The sequence below is a fragment of the Pyrus communis genome, chromosome 5 (genome assembly GCF_963583255.1).
Source record: "Pyrus communis chromosome 5, drPyrComm1.1, whole genome shotgun sequence".
In the NCBI taxonomy this organism is placed as follows: Eukaryota; Viridiplantae; Streptophyta; class Magnoliopsida; order Rosales; family Rosaceae; genus Pyrus; species Pyrus communis.
In genome coordinates, this window is record NC_084807.1 from 532,620 (window position 1) to 551,917 (window position 19,298).

Genomic DNA, 19,298 nt, shown 5'->3' on the forward strand with positions numbered 1-19,298 from the left:
AATTCGATTTCTTTCTAGAAAAACAATAAACGTAATGACACAGGCACATCCTTCCATTAGTCCACCCATGAAAAATGAAATAGACATTTATGTGACTATCTTAAATAGCATGTTTGAAAAAAAAAAGGTTCATTGCAATGTTTATGTTTTCTATAATGTACTATCAAGAAAATTTATTTACAAGACCATATCAACATATTATAATAAATAGTTCTAAACAGTTTGAGTTCATTATTGAATTTGAAATTTTAAACCCCGCTCAAGTTTTGCACGTACAAAAAACAAGTTAAGCTTAAACAATATGGTGCTATTCGGTTTGAGTCGACTCATTTACAATTCTATCCATTCATCTTTATAAATATAGCACTAAGGCTTGTTTTTTTTCTTTTCTTTATTATTAGTCAATTTTCATGTTTAAGAATTCAATCACCAGAGATACAAACCTTAAGACTTAGTTTGGTATTGTTATGCTTTGAAAAAAAACTGCTTCTGCTATGTTTTGATAATAAGCTCATTTTGGTTGCTTTACGTTTTTTTTTTTTTTTTTTTTCATCCAAAACTGTGAAAATAAGCTGTTTTTAAGTATTTACCAAACACCTTTTTGAGCTTAGCTTTTTTTTTTATACCCATTTTTTATAAAAGCAGCTCAGTACCAAACCAGTACTTAATCACTGAATACCTTGGTATAGAATTTAAACTCTAATGCGACCAAAATGATGTACGTATGCAATGACATAACGAACACCATATGGTTCAAAACTTCAAAAGCCATTTTAGTCTTGCAACTTGCCAGCCCAGAACATGAATTTTTTTAAAAAATAAACAAATCCTTAAATCCCAAGTCTCAATGTAATATATTGAATCTTTCAACTCCTTGTTTAGTATCAACTCTCTTCATCACCATCCATTGTTGGAGCTGCTTTGTGCATTCTGTCAAGTCCCCATGGAAACTAAATCCCACGAGCAGCTTCACATTTTCTTCTTCCCATATATGATTCAAGGCCACTTCATACCCCTTATAAACATGGCCAAACTATTTGCTTCTCGTGGTGTAAAATCCACCCTAATAACCACCCCTCTCAATGCCCCTCTCTTTTCCAAAGAAATCCAAAGCAGCAAGAAGTTGGGATTCGACGTTGAAATTCTTGTCATCAAGTTCCCAACTGAGGAAGTAGGGTTGCCTCAAGGATGTGAAAATGGTAACCTAGCTACCACCAGTGAGATGAACGAAAAGTTCATCAAAGCCACCTTCCTTCTTCAACCACAAATTGAGCAGATTTTAGACGAACACCGCCCTCATTGCCTTGTTGCAGACGTTTTCTTTCCTTGGGCAACAGATGTTGCTGCCAAGTTTGGTATTCCCAGGATCATATTTCATGGCATCGGTTTTTTCGCTTTGTGTGCTTCTCTTAGTGTGGCCTTGTACGAGCCTCACGCGAAGCTGTCTTCTGATTCAGAAGTTTTTACTATTCCTAATTTTCCAGTTGAGATCAAGCTGACAAGAAGCCAAATGCCGACTTTTCCCAAGCAAAGTTCTGAATTCACCAAGTTGTTTAAAGAGGCGATGGAGAGCGAGGAAAAGAGCTATGGGTTCATTGTCAACAGCTTTTATGAACTTGAACCGGCTTTTGCAGACCATTACAGGACAGTGTTTGGGAGGAAGGCATGGCATATAGGCCCGGTTTCCTCAGTCAGTAAGGCAGCAGATGACGAAGCCTCCCTTGATCGGCACGAGTGCTTGAATTGGCTTAATTCTAAGAAACCCAATTCAGTTGTTTACATATGTTTCGGAAGTACAACCAATTTCATTGACTCTCAGCTCCTAGAAATTGCAGCGGGGCTTGAGGCTTCTGGGCAGGAGTTCATTTGGGTTGTGAAGAGAGAAAAGAATGATAAAGAAGAGTGGCTCCCCGAAGGGTTTGAGAAGAGAATGGAAGGTAAAGGAGTGATTATAAGAGGTTGGGCTCCGCAAGTGCCGATTCTTGAGCACGAAGCAATCGGAGCCTTCGTGACTCATTGTGGGTGGAACTCTATCCTTGAAGGAGTGTCTGCTGGGGTGCCAATGATCACATGGCCCGTGTCGGCTGACCAGTTTTACAATGAGAAGTTGGTGACTGAGGTACTGAAAACTGGGGTTGTTGTTGGTGTTAAACAATGGGGTACAGTTCTAGATGTGAAGAAGGAAGCCAGTGTGAAGAGGGAAGCCATAGAAAAGGCTGTAAATCAAGTGATGGTGAGTGAAGAAGCAGATGGAATGAGAGGCAGAGCCAGGGCACTTAGAGAGATGGCAACGAGGGCTGTTGAAGAAGGTGGTTCATCTTTCTCAGATTTAACTTCTCTAATTCAGGAATTGGGGTCCCCTGGAGCATGAACTACTTTCAGCCAACATACCATCACTTCTTGTGTTTGTACGTGTTTATTTTTTTGGCATCTATGCGGAAAACTTTGAATTAATAGCAAATGAAAGAAAAAGAGTACATATTTTTTTCATACAAGCGAAATTGGGACAGGGAAATCGAATTCAAAGAATATTATCATAGATTCATAACATGGTGGATTAATTCCATAAATCAAAATATGTTTTCTCCTAAAAAATCAAAGCAAAAAATGATCCAAATGAATAATTTCTTCAAGACACAAAGTAAATACATATTTTTATAAGCTCCACCAGCCCTTCCCCTCCCAAAGTAGGGTGGAAGAAATTTTAAAAAAAATTCATTGATGTAAAAAGATTTAGAGTACAAAATTTCAAAGATCAATTTTGTCAAATTTGACGGATTAAATTATTGTATCCCATGGCATTGTAAGGTTAAGCCCATTATCTTTCCTTAGTGTAGATAATATCATTGGTTCAAAAAATAAAATAAAATAATTCTATCCCATGGAAAATAGCAATCTAAGTACATTTTTTTTAAACTCAATGCACTTGTCTACCAAGTTACAAGTTCTGATATATACCAACTCTATCATCCAGTTTCTTTAGTTAATTTGTTGAAGGTTGTATACTAAACTGTCTGGAATTGGGTTAAGAGTGATGTTGATTTCATACAAATTGTTTACAAATTCAATCAAGAATTGGAATAGAAACCAGTTGATTACTAAACTATCCTTGGTCTAAATAAATTATTTTATGTGATAATTAAGAAAATTGTTGTAGCATGAATTTACCGAGGGAAAAGAGAGGGAAAAGTGATTGTAGTATTAGATTGTCGTGACCCGGTTGAGAGAAAAGTGATTTACACCTTGTTTGGAGTATCGACCTTGTCAGGGGATTCCAACAGGGCAAGGAAGGCCGATGTCTGGATGTCATGTTAGGCGGTGTCCCATTCCTACCCTGTTGGGACTACGGACCGACCAGTGAAGAGAAGATTATTGGGATAGCCTATTGTGTTCAACGAAGAAGATGGGTTTGGAGTCTTGCAACCCCGTGATGACTCCCTGGTCACAATCAACCAAAGGATGCTAGGGATGAAGTTTCCGACTCTGACAGGGGTAGGAACTATCATAGGTGATCAAACATCGGCGAGAGTATGTTATGCCTCACTAGTAAAGGTAAAGACCAAAGTGGCGACCGAGCATTTTGTGAGAAAGCTCGGAGGATCACCTGCACCAGGCCCCAGTAGTTGTTGAACGATCCGACTGCTTTACCGAACCGGACGTTCTACCCCGAAGTACTACCCTGGCAATGGAAGCGCGGTGATTTGCAAGGGAAGACACAGTTTGAAGCATGCAAGTTCGAGCAGTTAGGAATACTTATCAACAATAAAACTTTACTCTTGTAAAGATTCTCACTAGCCTGTATGAAGAATAACATAAAGGAAGTTCCAGACAACTTTTGTGGCGGCCATGATGTGATACCAAGTGCTCGGAATAGGAAAGGGATCCTCTCTAGATCAATTCCTCATAATCCATCAAATTAGGGGATCCAAACCATTAAAAATTGATCTAACGACACTGCTTTCCATTATTCCACCCATAAAATATGATAAAAAATGAAGGGTAAATATCAGTTTACTACCCTCATGTTTCGTGGTTTTCAACATTTAGTACATCAAGTTTTTTTCATCCCAGAGTCATACCTAAAGTGTAAAATTTGGGACAGCCTCATACATCCGTTATTCAAACTGTTAAGTCTTCCGTTAACTAATGACGTGATGCCCACATGGACAATGACTGGGCGCCACGTGGATATTAAAAAAAAAAAGAAAAGAGGTTGTTCCTCAACCCCGACCATCCTTCCCTTCTCGGCCTCTACCCATATGTGCAAATCCAACCCTCTCCCTCCCTCAACCCCCGACCCACTCAATTTAAAAATAAAAAAAAAGTTTATGGGCACCTACCTCAACCCCTGACCCTCTCCCTCCATTATCTCCTCCGCACACCCCTCCACGGCTCCACCCCGTTCGTCTTCCCCACACCCCACACCCCTCCACGACCCCACCTCATTCATCTTCCCTTCGTCGCGTACTCGATTAGCCTTCAATCTGTCAATGTGAAGCTTCCTTAGCAGCATGCAGTGTTCGGCGACGAAGACTAATCCCATATTGGTCCACTCGGGGATCTTGACCAAGTGTAGAATCTCCAGATCCAAGCAATTGGAGATGGCTGCCAGTCCTACATCACTGACCTGAAGCTTTTCCAGGTGGATCTCAACCATGGAGGTCACTTGCTTGTTCATTTCGACGACGCAGTCATCGGAGACCTTCTCAAGCAGGCGGAAGAATAAGACCTCGTGGGGGCAGAGGTCGGGCGATGTCTCATCTGCGCAACTGTCCTCGATAAGAACTGTTGTAGACGTAAACGCCGCCAGTACGAGCCGTTGCCTTAGGTTTTGGCTTCCGGTTAACTTCTTGTAGCTTGCTTTCCCGATTATTGCTTCTCTCTGTTCTGTTAGTTTCTCTGCTCTCGGTGGCGGGGACGAGGGGTTTGCAAATTGCTTTTGTAGGGCAGGTATCAAATAGGGGACGAAGGCGGATTGGACGCCCTAGAGTCGCAGAGAGAGGGATAAGGTGGGTCGGGGAGGTGAAGAGGGAAGAATGGATCAGAGAAAGGGTGGCTCGGGTGGGCAAGGGTGGGGTTATGGTTTTTTTTTAAAATACTTTTATTTAATTAATTATTTTTAATATTTTTTTTGAATTTTTAATTTCCACGTCGACTCTTAATGACACGTGGCGTCTAGTCATTGTCCACATGAGCGCCACGTCATCAGTTAACAGGAGGCTTAACAGCCAAACTAACGGATGTATGAGACTGTCTCAAAATTAACACTTTAGGTATGACTCTGGGACGAAAAAAAACTTCATGTACTAAATGTTGAAAACCACGAAATTTGAGGGTAGTAAACTGATATTTACCCAAGAATGAAATATACATTCATGTGACTATTTGAAAGTGGCATGTTCAGAAAAAGTTTATTACAATGTTTATGTTTTCTATATTCTATTATTAAAATGTACTAATCAAGAAAATTTTATTTAAAAGAAAGGAAATGGATCATCTTTAGATCATTTCCACCAAATCCTCCCCATCAACTAATCTGAACCCTTGAAATTTAATCCAACAGCTACTAACAGGAATCAACTTTAAAAGTTATAATAATTTTAGCCGTTTGATCAAATTTCAGGAGGTCGGATTGTTTGATGTGAATGATTTGGTGGAAAGGATCCGAAGAGAATCCCTTACCTAAAAGAAAGACCATATCAACATATTATAATAAATGGAGGCAGATTCTCTGCCTTCCCACTTTCCGTACCTTCCTATTTTGTATGGTCACGGTTAAGTCACGTCAATATTTTATATTTTTTTTTTATAAAGATAATAAGACAAAAATGAATAGTAATATAAAGTGTTGACGTGTCTTAACTGTGACCACACAAACAGGAGGGCATGGGAAGTGAGAGGGCAGAGAATTTGCCTCCATAATAAATAGTTCGAAACAATTTGAATTAATTATTGAATTTAAACTTTTTTTTTAACTCGCTTGAGCTTGGCACGTACAAGAGGCAAGTTAAACGTAAACATAGTGGTGCTATTTAGTTTGAGTCGACTCATTTACAATTTTATATCTATTTGACTTTATCAAATATAGGATTAAGGCTTATTTTATTTTATTTATTGTTAGTTGATTTTCATGTTGTATTGTTTAATAATTCAATCACCAGAGATACAAACCTTTAAAGCCTCGTTTGACACACCGTATAAAGTATCAGATAATATTAATAATACAGAGTACGATGTTTGGTGGTAGTTTGTATTAAATAACTATCGGATAAAACAATTCGGTCTCACCAATTTAATACAGCCTATACCCTCTTAGTTATCCTCTCGTTGGTATAATTAGTCGGGTGTCCACTCTTCTCCAACCCTCTCTTCTCTAGCGCATTGTGAACTCCTTATCAACCACAACCAAGGTATTGGCGCTCTTTCTCCCTCCCTTCATCCCAACCGCCAGCAGAGGCTACGGTGACAGAGGAGCCTAAGAAGGAAGAACAGCCAGCCGAAACCCAGGACTCTATAAGAGATTTCATAACGATTTCTTCATTTTCTCCAATTTTTTGCTTCTGGGTTTTCAATTATGGTGAAATCTGCACAAACAAGTTTCAAAACCACCTCTTCTGAGAATTATTATCAATTTCTTTTCCCTTTTATTCATTTTCTAATATGCAAAGGTCTTTGGGTTGGCCCTTCTCTCTCCTCAAATCTTCACGTTCATCTCTCTCTTCATCCAAAGCTTTCATCTTCATGTCAATGCCACATCCCACCATTAAAAAATTCAAAACTTAAAATCTTTTCCATTTTTTCAGTTTCAACTTTCTCAAATCTCGTATTCGGATCCGCGGTTCGCGGACTTCCATCTGGTCCCCGACCATTGGGGCTCCAATGTCCGGTGGTGGCTGGAGGCGTTCGCAGCTGAGTACCCGCTGCTGGAGGAGCTCCAGCTGAAGAGGATAACGGTCACTGATGAGATTCTGGAGGTGTTTGTTTTGGTGGGTTCAAAGCTCTTCCGCTTGTTAGCTGTGATGGGTTCAGCACTGACATAAAAATAAGGGTGCTTTAGATTTTGGCCCTTACAATTCATTATTTCTAGATAAAAACTCATCTATCTTTAAAGATCCAGTTTAAGCCCAAATTTAAAATTTGCAAACATATAGGAACACTATTGACATATTAATACAATTTATTTACACTCATGCCACTCATACTTTATGGTCCCTTTTCCAAATTCCTAAATTTATGCCAAATTAAAAGTAGTAGAAAAAGTGAAATAAAATGAAAAAAGTGTTTGCATTAACCGTATCTATGTCAAACTAGAAAAGTAGTTTTTTTTTTTTTCCGTGATATATTTTGTAGCAATTTTATCCATATTAATTGGTAGGTAAATTAGTTTGTTCCAATTATTTAAAAAAAAAAAAATACTACACCTATATTATATATTTTGAATCAAATAACATTCCTCTAACTTGTAGGTAAATTATTTTCTATGTATTGTTATATATGTTAGACATGTTTTGTTGTTGTATAAATATGAGTGGAACATAATATTGTTGATTTTATACATCAAACTGCATTTCTTTTGTTATAGGTAAATTATTTTCCATGTACAAGTACTTATGTTAGGCAAGTTTTGTTGTTGGTACATACAATATTTTGTATCATTGTGAAGAAAGATGTTACATTACACCCATGGTATTATCGGAAATTAATTTGTTGTTAGGTAATGAACATTTTGCATCATTGGAAATGAACATTTCAAAGAGTAGGTAGGTAAATTAATTTGTTCTAATTATATAAAAAAAAAATTACACTATACCTAGCTATACTTAATTTTTCCAATTATTAAAAAAATTTATACTACACCCAACCAAATAACATTTCTCTAACTTGTAGGTAATTTATTTTTCATGTATTGTTAGACATGTTAGGCACGTTTTGTTGTTGTATAAACATGGGTGTAACATAGTATTTTTAATACTATACATCGAACTACATTTCTTCTTAATATACATCGAATTACACCCATGGTATAATTGTTCGTAGGTAAATTAATGTGCATGTAGATAATGAAATACAATGTTCTAATATATTAATAAAAAAAGGATAAATTCAAAAGTATTCAAGAGTAGGGTGAAAAAACTGAATCGAATAGTTTTATGAAAATTCAATACCTTTCTAAAAAATTAATATGCAATAAATTTTTAACATTAATGTCTTTTTTTCTTCTTGTTGCAAAAGCATTTACTATTTCCTTACAATTAATTGTCTACATCAAGTATGTAATAGGGGTATTTTAGGCATGTGAAAAATGTAAAATGTGTGAATTAATATGAAGTTAATGAATTTGCTTACGTGGATCCTAGTCATTGGGTTTTCTTTGAGTAAAAAAGTTATGTAGGGTTTTATATAAAGAAAATTGAGTTTGAAGGGCTAAAGTCATATTTTCACTAAAAATGGTGAAATAATAACAGGACGATTTATCAGGTACAATACAAAAGTCAGTATTAAATAATCATTCTTTAATCCGATATTACACCAAATGCTTGATTAATTTAGTTAGTATTATCTGATTACTATTTATCATATCCAACTGAAATAATCAGTACAGTTTGAGCTGACAAACGAAGTCTAATAGATCTTAATCACCGAATATCTTGGTCAAAATGATCTACGTAAGCAATGACATAACAAAGCCATTTTAGTCTTTGCCACTTGGCAGAAGATGATTTTAAAAAAAGAAAAATCCCTTGTCTCAAAGTAATATATTGAATCTTTCAGCTCACTGGTTGGTATCAACTATCTTCATCAATCATCACCATCCATTATTGGAGGTTGGAGCTGCTTTGTGCATTCTGTCAAGTCCTCATGGAAACTAAATCCCATAAGCAGCTTCACATTTTCTTCTTCCCATATATGGTTCAAGGCCACTTCATACCCCTTATAAACATTGCCAGACTATTTGCTTCTCGTGGTGTAAAATCCACCCTAATAGCCACCCCTCTCAATGCACCTCTCTTTTCCAAGGCAATCCAAAGCAGCAAGAAATTGGGCATTGATGTTGACATTCTTGTCATCAAGTTCCCAACTGAGGAAGTAGGGTTGCCTCAAGGATGTGAAAATGCTAACTTAGTTACCACCTTGGAGATGAACGAAAAGTTCATCAAAGCCACCTTACTTCTTCAACCACAAATTGAGCAGATTTTAGACAAACACCGCCCTCATTGCCTTGTTGCAGACACGTTCTTTCCCTGGGCAACGGATGTTGCTGCCAAGTTTGGTATTCCCAGGATCATATTTCATGGCATGGGTTTTTTCGCCTTGTGTGCTTCTCGTAGTGTGGCGTTGTATGAGCCTCACGCGAAGCTGTCATCTGATTCAGAAGTTTTTACTATTCCTAATTTTCCAGTTGAGATCAAGCTGACAAGAAGCCAAATGCCGAATGTTCCCAAGCAAAGTGCTGAAATCACCAAGTTGATTAAGGAGGCGAGGGAGAGCGGGGAAAAGAGCTATGGGTCCATTGTTAACAGCTTTTATGAACTTGAACCGGCTTTTGCAGACCATTACAGGACAGTGTTTGGGAGGAAGGCATGGCATATAGGCCCGGTTTCGGCAGCCAATAAGGCAGCAGATGACGAAGCCTCCCTTGATCAGCACGAGTGCTTGAATTGGCTTAGTTCTAAGAAACCCAATTCAGTTGTTTACATATGTTTCGGAAGTATGACCAATTTCATCGACTCTCAGCTCCTAGAAATTGCAGCGGGGCTTGAGGCTTCTGGGCAGGAGTTCATTTGGGTTGTGAAGAGAGAAAAGAATGATAAAGAAGAGTGGCTCCCCGAAGGGTTTGAGGAGAGAATGGAAGGTAAAGGACTAATTATAAGAGGTTGGGCTCCGCAAGTGCCGATCCTTGAGCACCAAGCAATCGGAGCCTTTGTGACTCACTGCGGGTGGAACTCTATCCTTGAAGGAGCGTCTGCTGGGGTGCCAATGATCACATGGCCCGTGTCGGCTGACCAGTTTTACAATGAGAAGTTGGTGACTGAGGTACTGAAAACCGGGGTTGCTGTTGGTGCTAAACAATGGGGTACGGGTACATTTCTGGATGTGAAGAAGGAAGCCAGTGTGAAGAGGGAAGCCATAGAAAAGGCTGTAAATCAAGTAATGGCGAGTGAAGAAGCAGAGGGAATGAGAGGCAGAGCCAGGGTGCTTAGAGAAATGGCAATGAGGGCTGTTGAAGAAGGTGGTTCGTCTTTCTCAGATTTAACTTCTCTAATTCAGGAAATGGGGTCCCTTGTAGCCTGAACTTCCTTCGACGGACTAAATTGTTGTATCCCATGGAAAATAGGAATCTAAATACATATTTTTAAGCTAAGTAGACTTGTCTCCCAAGTCACAACTACTGATATATACGAACTCTATCAACCAGTTTCTTCAGTCAATCTTTTGCAGTGCTATTATTTCTCATCTCCGTTATTCTCCATCTTCTAAGCAAATTACAAATCTCTTACTACTTGAAATGGACATAAAACCAACCAACCTCACATTTTTTTCTTCCCTTGTATGTCACATGGCCATATGATACCAACCATAGATATGGGCAAACTATTTGCTTCAAGAGGCATCAAAACAACCATAATTTCCACTCCTCTTAACTAATCCCCTTCTCCAAAACCAATGATGGCACATTTATTAATCCACAATCAAAATGAGGAGAATTCAATTGAGGAGAAGTTGGATTCAGAAAGAATTAAAATCAGAAGGTTTTTACTAAATTGAAGTTGTAACTCAATTTTAGTTTAAACGCAATTACCCTTGCACATCAAGGTCCCAAATTATAAGTTAAAAATGCTTCTATTCTGCAAGGAATTTGTAGCTTAATTTTAGTTAAACCGCATTCACCCTTGCACCTTGAGGTGCCAAGTTCGATGCCAATTCCCCCTCGCCCAATAGCAGATGGGTAAAACCCACGGAGCATTAACGTTCATTACTTGAGCATGATACATTTGCACCTTCCTATATCTGATAAATTAATTCCCCATGCAGCAAAATAAACAAGGCCCAAAACACCATCCATAGCAAAGCCAAGTAAACGCATAACGGCTGGCTGACGTCAGCATGACGTCACATAACTCAACACATTGCTCAACACGCTTTGGGTCGGCCTAAAAGCTGGCTTGGGTTGGGTGCCAGTTTAATTGGATCGGCTAGAGGGGTTTTAAGGGGTGCCAGCCTATTTTTCCCACAGTGAACTAGCCTATGTGCTTGGGCTGGAATTGCTCTTAAAGCGGCAAGTTTGGAAAAAGATTATTACAATGTTTATGTTTTCTATATTCTATTATTAAAATGTACTATCAAGAAAATTTTATTTAAAAGAAAGATAATATCAACATATTATAATAAATAGTTCGAAACAGTTTGAGTTCTTTATTGCATTTGAACTTTTTTTGAACTCGCTCGAGCTTGGCACATATAAGAAGCAAATTAAACTTAAACATAGTGGTACTATTCGGTTTGAGTCGACTCATTTACAATTCTATATCCATTCGACTTTATCAAATATAGGACTAAGGCTTGTTTTATTTATTTATTGTTAGTCGATTTTCATGCCCGTCGTTTAAGAATTCAATCACCAGAGATACAAACCTTTAGTAGATCTTATCACCAACTATCTTGGTATAGAATTCAAAATTTAGGGTGGACAAAATGATCTACGTATGCAATGACATAACAAAGCGATTTTAGTCTTTGCCACTTGGCAGAACATGAATATTTTAAAAAGAAACAAATCGTTAAATCCCAAGTCTCAAAAGTATCAACTCTCTTCTTCAAGCATCACCATCCATTATTGGAGGTTGGAGCTCCTTTGTGCATTCTGTCAAGTCCCCATGGAAACTAAACCCCATAAGCAGCTTCACATTTTCTTCTTCCCATACATGATTCAAGGCCACTTCATACCCCTTATAAACATGGCCAAACTATTTGCTTCTCGTGGTGTAAAATCCACCCTAATAACCACCCCTCTCAATGCTCCTCTCTTTTCCAAGGCAATCCAAAGCAGCAAGAAATTGGGATTTGATGTTGACATTCTTGTCATCAAGTTCCCAACTGAGGAAGTGGGGTTGCCTCAAGGATGTGAAAATGCAAACTTAGCTACCACCAGGGAGATGAACGAGAAGTTCATCAAAGCCACCTTCCTTCTTCAACCACAAATTGAGCAGCTTTTAGACGAACACCGCCCTCATTGCCTTGTTGCAGACAATTTCTTACCTTGGGCAACAGATGTTGCTGCCAAGTTTGGTATTCCAAGGATCATATTTCAAGGCCTCGGTTTTTTCGCTTTGTGTGCTTTTCATAGTGTGGCGTTGTATGAGCCTCACGCGAAGATGTCATCTGATTCAGAAGTTTTTACTATTCCTAATTTTCCAATTGAGATCAAGCTGACAAGAAGCCAAATCCCGAATTTTCCCAAGCAAAGTGCTGAATTCACCAAGTTGTTTAAAGAGGCGATGGAGAGCGAGGAAAAGAGCTATGGGTTCATTGTTAACAGCTTTTATGAACTTGAACGGGCTTTTGCAGACCATTACAGGACAGTGTATGGGAGGAAGGCATGGCATATAGGCCCGGTTTCATCAGTAAATAAGGCAGCAGATGACGAAGCCTCCCTTGATCGGCACGAGTGCTTGAATTGGCTTAGTTCTAAGAAACCCAATTCAGTTGTTTACATATGTTTCGGAAGTATGACCAATTTCATTGACTCTCAGCTCCAAGAAATTGCAGCGGGGCTTGAGGCTTCTGGGCAGGAATTCATTTGGGTTGTGAAGAGAGAAAAGAATGATAAAGAAGAGTGGCTCCCCGAAGGGTTTGAGGAGAGAATGGAAGGTAAAGGACTAATTATAAGAGGTTGGGCTCCGCAAGTGCCGATTCTTGAGCACCAAGCAATCGGAGCCTTTGTGACTCACTGCGGGTGGAACTCTATCCTTGAAGGAGCGTCTGCTGGGGTGCCAATGATCACATGGCCCGTGTCGGCTGAGCAGTTTTACAATGAGAAGTTGGTGACCGTGGTACTGAAAACTGGGGTTGCTGTTGGTGCTAAACAATGGGGTACATTTCTGGATGTGATGACGGAAGCCAGTGTGAAGAGGGAAGCCATAGAAAAGGCTGTAAATCAAGTAATGGTGAGTGAAGAGGCAGGGGGAATGAGAGGCAGAGCCAGGGTACTTAGAGAGATGGCAAAGAGGGCTGTTGAAGAAGGTGGTTCGTCTTTCACAGATTTAACTTCTCTAATTCAGGAATTGGGGTCCCTTGGAGCATGAACTACCTTCGACGGATTAAATTGTTGTATCCCATGGAAAATAGAAATCTAAATACATATTTTTGAGCTCAGTAGACTTGTCTCCCAAGTCACAACTGCTGATATATGCCAACTCTATCAACCAGTTTCTTCAGTCAATTTTTTGCAGTGCTATTATTTCTTGTCTCCGTTATTCTCCATCATCTATGAAAATTACAAATCTCTTACTACTTGAAATGGACAATAAAACCAACCAACCTCACATTTTTTTCTTCTCTTGTATGTCACACGGCCATATGATTCCAACCAGATACTGGCAAACTATTTGCTTCAAGAGGCATCAAAACAAACACAATTTCCACGCCTCATAACTTATCCCCTTCTCCAAAACCAGTGATGGCTCGTTTATTAATCCAAAATCAAAATGAGGAGAATTCAATTGAGGAGAAGTTGGATTGAGAAAGAATTAGAATCAGATTCCTATAAAGGTTTTTACTAAATTGTCTAGAATCGGGATGAGAATGGTGTTGAATCGGAATAGAAACCAATTGATTACCTTGGTGTAAACAAATTATTTTATGTGGTAAATAAATTGATTATCATATGTATTCAGACTTGCACAAAGGTTTGCTTGAATTGATGATGATAATATTAATACTTCATTATAGAGCATAAAACTCTGAAGTTGGTCCCAACTTACAAGTTAAAAATGCTTCTATTCCGCAAGGAATTTGTAGCTCAGTTTTAGTTAAAACGCATTCACCCTTGCACTTGAGGTGCCAACTTCAATGCCGATTCCCCCTCCCCCAATAACAGATGGGTAAAACCCGCGAAGCATTAACGTGCATTACGTGAGCATGCTACATTTGCACCTTCCTATGTCTGATAAATTAAATCCCCAAGCAGCAGAATAAACAAGTTCCAAAACACCATCCATAGCAAAGCCAAGTAAGGGCATCACGGCCGTCACGAACGGCTGGGATTATTACACACAATCGTTCCTGGCATTTGAAAATGCCCACAACAGCTTCCAACCATCTATCACACGAGACCTAACACAACACAGATCAACTTAAACAGAAGCAGAAGCCACATGGGTAGAAATGAGAGCATGTGTGCAATAGATAAAAGGATTAAACCCTCGCTAGTCCAAGATTCTATCAGATTTTATCCAGCTTTTCTGCCTTGACAACCGGGTTGGCTTTGGCTATTGCATCCTGAGCAGCAGTCCGGTAATCATAGGGGCAGTTGTGTTTATCAGAGTACCGATGAACTGCACAAAAGAGATCTCCACAACGGCAACTGAACCCCGTTAGACCAACACGTTTCCTGCAAGTGCCGCACCTCGTAGGAGTCTCTTTCACCTTCTCCTCACTCTTAATGTTCAACGATGTCGAGGAAGCCTGTGTTGAGATAAGCATCACATCTGCAGAACCAGCTTGTACATCTACAGCAGCAGTAGCAACAGGCCCCTTGCCACTTTCAGTGGGACTGCCATTCACCACACTACCAATGGATGCCGCAACGACTTTAGCTTGTTCTTGCTTCAACACCAAGTCCTTGTGGCACTTGGAACACAAATTCATGGTTGCTGGACTTCCAAAGAATCCGCAGTTGTTGGCACAAAGCTTGGGAGCTTCAGGAGGAGCTTGGCATCCTGTCTCGTTGTGCTCCATTTTCTTACAATTTCCTGCATTGTAATTCGCTAAGTCCTTCAAAATTATACAATCACACAGCTCTAGGTAGACATCTCCCCCTACCAGACATCTACAATACTACACAGCCAAGCAATTAGAACAACATAAACAAGCTGACTCCACCATCAACTCGTTAAATTAAAATCAACATAGCGGTTTGAATCTTTAGCACAAGAAAGATGGATTGTTAGATTGCCAATCAGAAGGACCATATTAACGGGAAATGACTCTTTGACCAATACTTTAACCAAGGCACTGCCACCTTAACATGATCCTAAGATCTCAACTCAGCATGTGAGGATGGCTCTGAATGAATACTCACATTTAGTTATTCACGCTTGTTTCCTCGGTTTAAAGAATAATAAAAATAATTAGATAGGGAATATAACTAATTAAGGTTTCACTTGGAAACAGAAGCACATAAGTTTAGTTTTGATTCTTTTGATTTCACAGTTGGCTTCAAGGCCTTTTACTTCTAAAGGGATACTTTCCTGGCATAAAAAAAACGAGGGAGAAACAAGAAAACTATAGCAGCACTATGATGACCAAAAAAAAACCAAGAAAAATGAGTTACACGGAACCATAGCAGCAATTCCCAATATTTAATACACATACAAAGGAAAGTGAGGACGATCCCATATAAGTGTGCATACACACTTCTGGTGCCGTCCCGAATGACAGTGAAACCACACTGATGATAGACAATTAATTGTTTTATGAGACAATCTGTTCTATAAAGGGGAAGCAAAAAGTAGAGAACACCATTACTACAGCTATCAGTACAAGTATAAAAATAAACATGACCTGAAATCTACACCATTCACGTGAAGCCAAGACCCGCAGAATATATTTCACCATTTTAGTTCATTTCATGAACAAAACCCACCCCTTCTTCATTTCACGCTTGACAACGACTAACCTCACAACCACCATCACCAACATCCAATAAACAACCTCGGATGACACAACAAAATGTCTTATGTTCCAGCTACTGGTCATTTTCTCCTTTGCTTTCTTTTTGCCTTATTTTTTTTCCCACTCCTGTTATGCTGCCTTCATCTAACATTTGCAATCATTTTATAGTTCATAACCTTCTAGCTTACTGCAGTTGGGACTTTCATTTAGTCACAGTGCACAGAAGTACGGTACATGCATGACAATAAGTTGGATACCGTTGAGATAAGTATTGAAGCTCTAATTACAATTCTAGTTCTGAAGCCTAAACATCAAATAAAAATATAATTGTGAATGTGAATGTGCAATCAACTAAACATATAAATTAAATGATAGGGAGAAGAAAAAAAGGTCACTTTTTCTTTCAAGTGTACAATCAGTTCAACTGAAAAACAGCAAAGCGCATGATTTGTGAATGTGCCTTGACAAAGCTAAATGTCTATTTCATCTGTCATGACAGCAAACCTTAATATTAGAGAATGCAACACAACAAAAGTATTAATCTTAAACCCTAGGTTCGCAGAGTATTAGCTTCCTCTTATTTTGTTTTCCTAGTAAATTAAACCAGGCACCAAGCAAGTATTGAGCCCATCCGTACTTATTTACCCTTCACCTTGTACTCAGGGAGGGAGACACTACTTCTAGAGGGAGATAGATAGAGACGGAGACAAAGACGGGGGAATGAAAGATGATAAATCTTGGAAGGCATAGGATTTAGGTAAAAGAAAATAAGTTCACTTCCTTATACGGCAAAAAGCTTTTATAATCATTAAACAGGGATAACCCCATAAAAATGAAGGAATGAAGTTCACACTCTAGTCATTTTGTTTGAGGATTGTCATTACTGTAAACAATATCAGACATTAGCTTTTTCCAAGTCCTTATGCTTATTCAGCCTCATTAGGTTATGTCTGTTTATGGGCATTCAATACAACATGCATTGGCTAAAACCTCCATGTAAAGTAGACAATCAGTATAATAACAATATGCACACTTCAGCTGCATTTCTCTTGTAATAAAAATAAAACACCGTAAAATAAACATCAACTGCATATGTTTAGCTCAACATTGGGGGAGACAATAGTGATTGCAGTCTACTGTAGTGACCTACCGAAGGCCCCAATCAACAGCGCTACTTGACGCTAACATTTGGACACCTAAGCCTTACTTAAGCCGCGAAGATCTTCCCATAAAAAATCGACACTCTCAGTCATTGAGAGTTAAAAACTACCTAGTGAAGGGGGAATTCAACAACCGAAGAAGATACTAGGGTCTTCGTATAAACTCTATGAACCTACTGATTTTCAAAGAAACTTATAACCATAATTGAAACAAATACCCCTCTTCTCAAACGCTAAAGAGCTTGATAATAATGAGCCAATCTGAATCCAAATCATACAATAACTCCAAAGCATTCAACCAATTAGCATACCAGACAGACCATAACTCTTACTAGTGTGAGTGAAGAAATGCTCCACATCGGAACCTCACTTCCCCTATTGCCAACTGGCCACTCCAAAGTTTGAAATCACAAATGTGCAACGTAGCGTGCTATCTCCCACTATTGCCCATTGGTTTTTGGGTGGAACCTCGACTTTTCTCAACTAGGCCTTTACATGCTTGTTCCTACCTCTCAGTCTCTCCTCTGTTTAAATTTTTAAAGAAAAATAAAAACACTAAACGGATATTTACGAAGAATTCAAATTCTTGGTGGTGGAATAACTCATGGCTTTCTTTTGGAGATTTACATTAACACATAAATCATACTAATCATGCTACCAGTAAACCAACTCTTCAAGCTAATCAAAACCATTTGCTAATGACAAAACACACAAGTAATTAAACCAACTCATCAAGCTTCAAACGCCGAATACTATTCATTAAAATCAGAACAAGAACCTTAATTACTATTCTAAACATCCTTAAACCTAGAATTAAGGTCTATTTTCCCATCAGAACCGAAAACCCACCATCAAAATATTATTTTTCATTTGAAAATTCACATCTTTCATCACATACATAAGCTGCTTAGCTCCGCTCCCCTTCAATAATCAAATAATCAAAATTTAGATAATCAAAACACCATATGTGATGAGAGAGAGAGAGAGAGACGAACCCTAAGGCGAACAGGAGCGAGAAAGAGGTGTCAGAGGAGGAGAAGTCGAAGCCGAATGTATCAGCTGCGACTTTATATGGCGATGAGAGAGCGTGGAGGCGACCCATATGAGGATCAAGTGTTTTCCAGGTGTCGCGAGTCAACCCACGTTTATAGCTTTGATTGGTGGAGGGGAAAACAGTCAGAAAATTGGATTTTATTCCAATTACAAGTATCCGACCGTTCGAACTCTCGAATTCACGGACTATACGTAGACTCGGCTGCAGAATATCCTTTGAGTCCTGGAGCCGAACCGTGGAAGTAAGTTACGTGCTCGGTCTTGTTTTGTTTTTCATTTGTTTTATTTTTTTTCCCTCGATGTTTCGTGCACCGCGCGGTAATTTGTCAGTTCGCAAATATGATTTTTACCATCCCGCTCGAGCTTTCCCATTCACCAAGGAACAATTTTCGTACAGTACTTGCCTTGCTTAACTTGAAGGGAAAGGAATTCTTTCCGAATTCTTGAAATTTGATTGGCTAAAGTTATTATAACTTTTAAGATGAGTTCCTAATTGCAACTGTTGAATTAAATTTCAATGACTTATATTATTTGATGAGAATGATTGGGTGGAAGGGATCCGGATAGGATTCCTTTCCAACTTGAAGAATAGGTCTTGGATGAGTAACGCTAAGAAGACCACATATTGTAGATCACATTTAAATTATTATTCTAAAGATGTAGGGTCCATAATATAATTTGGTCTTACTTCTATTAAAAAGACGACTTAGATCTAATTTTCAAAATGTGGTATTCCTAGCATTTTACAGTCTAAGAGTATTTTGATCCAAAAGAAAGGTATTAGAGTTCTTCAACCCTATTTGGTATCCCATAGTTGGTTTTACTGTTAATTCTCTCACTTTCTTTCTATCAAAATAAATACAGATGGGTTAAATTATGAGTGTCGGTTAGCGAGTACTTAGGTCCGATCGTGTGCCTCCACATGGTCTATGACCAACCAGGGTTCAAGATGTTTGATATAGGTCCAACTGTTAACGCTTAAAATTTGCATGTTAACAAACTAGAACAATTAGCTCTTGATGGGGTCAGGTTTAAAGATATGAAATAATGGACTCAAGATTTAGGTGGTTCATCCATCAAAATTGGGCTACATTCACTATGGTACTAAGAATGTATTGATCAAATGATTACAAGATGCGCTCGCCTATAATCTAAATTATTTTCCCTATCAATCGTTTGACCCCCATATAA

At 38.6% G+C, this 19,298-nt stretch overlaps 4 protein-coding genes across 4 annotated transcripts; 3 read left to right on the top strand and 1 right to left on the bottom strand.

Annotated features, from left to right (window-relative positions):
- Positions 1-857: 857 nt before the first annotated feature.
- LOC137735586 (UDP-glucose flavonoid 3-O-glucosyltransferase 7-like) lies at positions 858-2,808 on the top strand. The gene has a single exon (XM_068475018.1). The coding sequence runs from the start codon at positions 944-946 to the stop codon at positions 2,369-2,371; it is 1,428 nt and encodes a 475-aa protein (XP_068331119.1). The 5' UTR covers positions 858-943; the 3' UTR covers positions 2,372-2,808.
- A 5,968-nt stretch (positions 2,809-8,776) lies between these two features.
- LOC137733261 (UDP-glucose flavonoid 3-O-glucosyltransferase 7-like) lies at positions 8,777-10,432 on the top strand. Its single transcript, XM_068472409.1, has one exon. The coding sequence runs from the start codon at positions 8,860-8,862 to the stop codon at positions 10,291-10,293; it is 1,434 nt and encodes a 477-aa protein (XP_068328510.1). The 5' UTR covers positions 8,777-8,859; the 3' UTR covers positions 10,294-10,432.
- A 1,353-nt stretch (positions 10,433-11,785) lies between these two features.
- Positions 11,786-13,441, top strand: LOC137733262 (UDP-glucose flavonoid 3-O-glucosyltransferase 7-like). The gene has a single exon (XM_068472410.1). It carries the CDS (start codon positions 11,877-11,879, stop codon positions 13,302-13,304), a length of 1,428 nt encoding a protein of 475 aa, XP_068328511.1. The 5' UTR covers positions 11,786-11,876; the 3' UTR covers positions 13,305-13,441.
- Positions 13,442-14,163: 722 nt separating this feature from the next.
- On the bottom strand, positions 14,164-18,192 carry LOC137733263 (zinc finger A20 and AN1 domain-containing stress-associated protein 8-like). Its single transcript, XM_068472411.1, has 2 exons — positions 18,050-18,192; positions 14,164-14,972 (listed from the first exon to the last, which is right to left on the bottom strand). Exon 2 carries the CDS (start codon positions 14,956-14,958, stop codon positions 14,443-14,445), a length of 516 nt encoding a protein of 171 aa, XP_068328512.1. The 5' UTR covers positions 14,959-14,972; positions 18,050-18,192; the 3' UTR covers positions 14,164-14,442.
- Between the last annotated feature and the right edge of the window lie 1,106 nt (positions 18,193-19,298).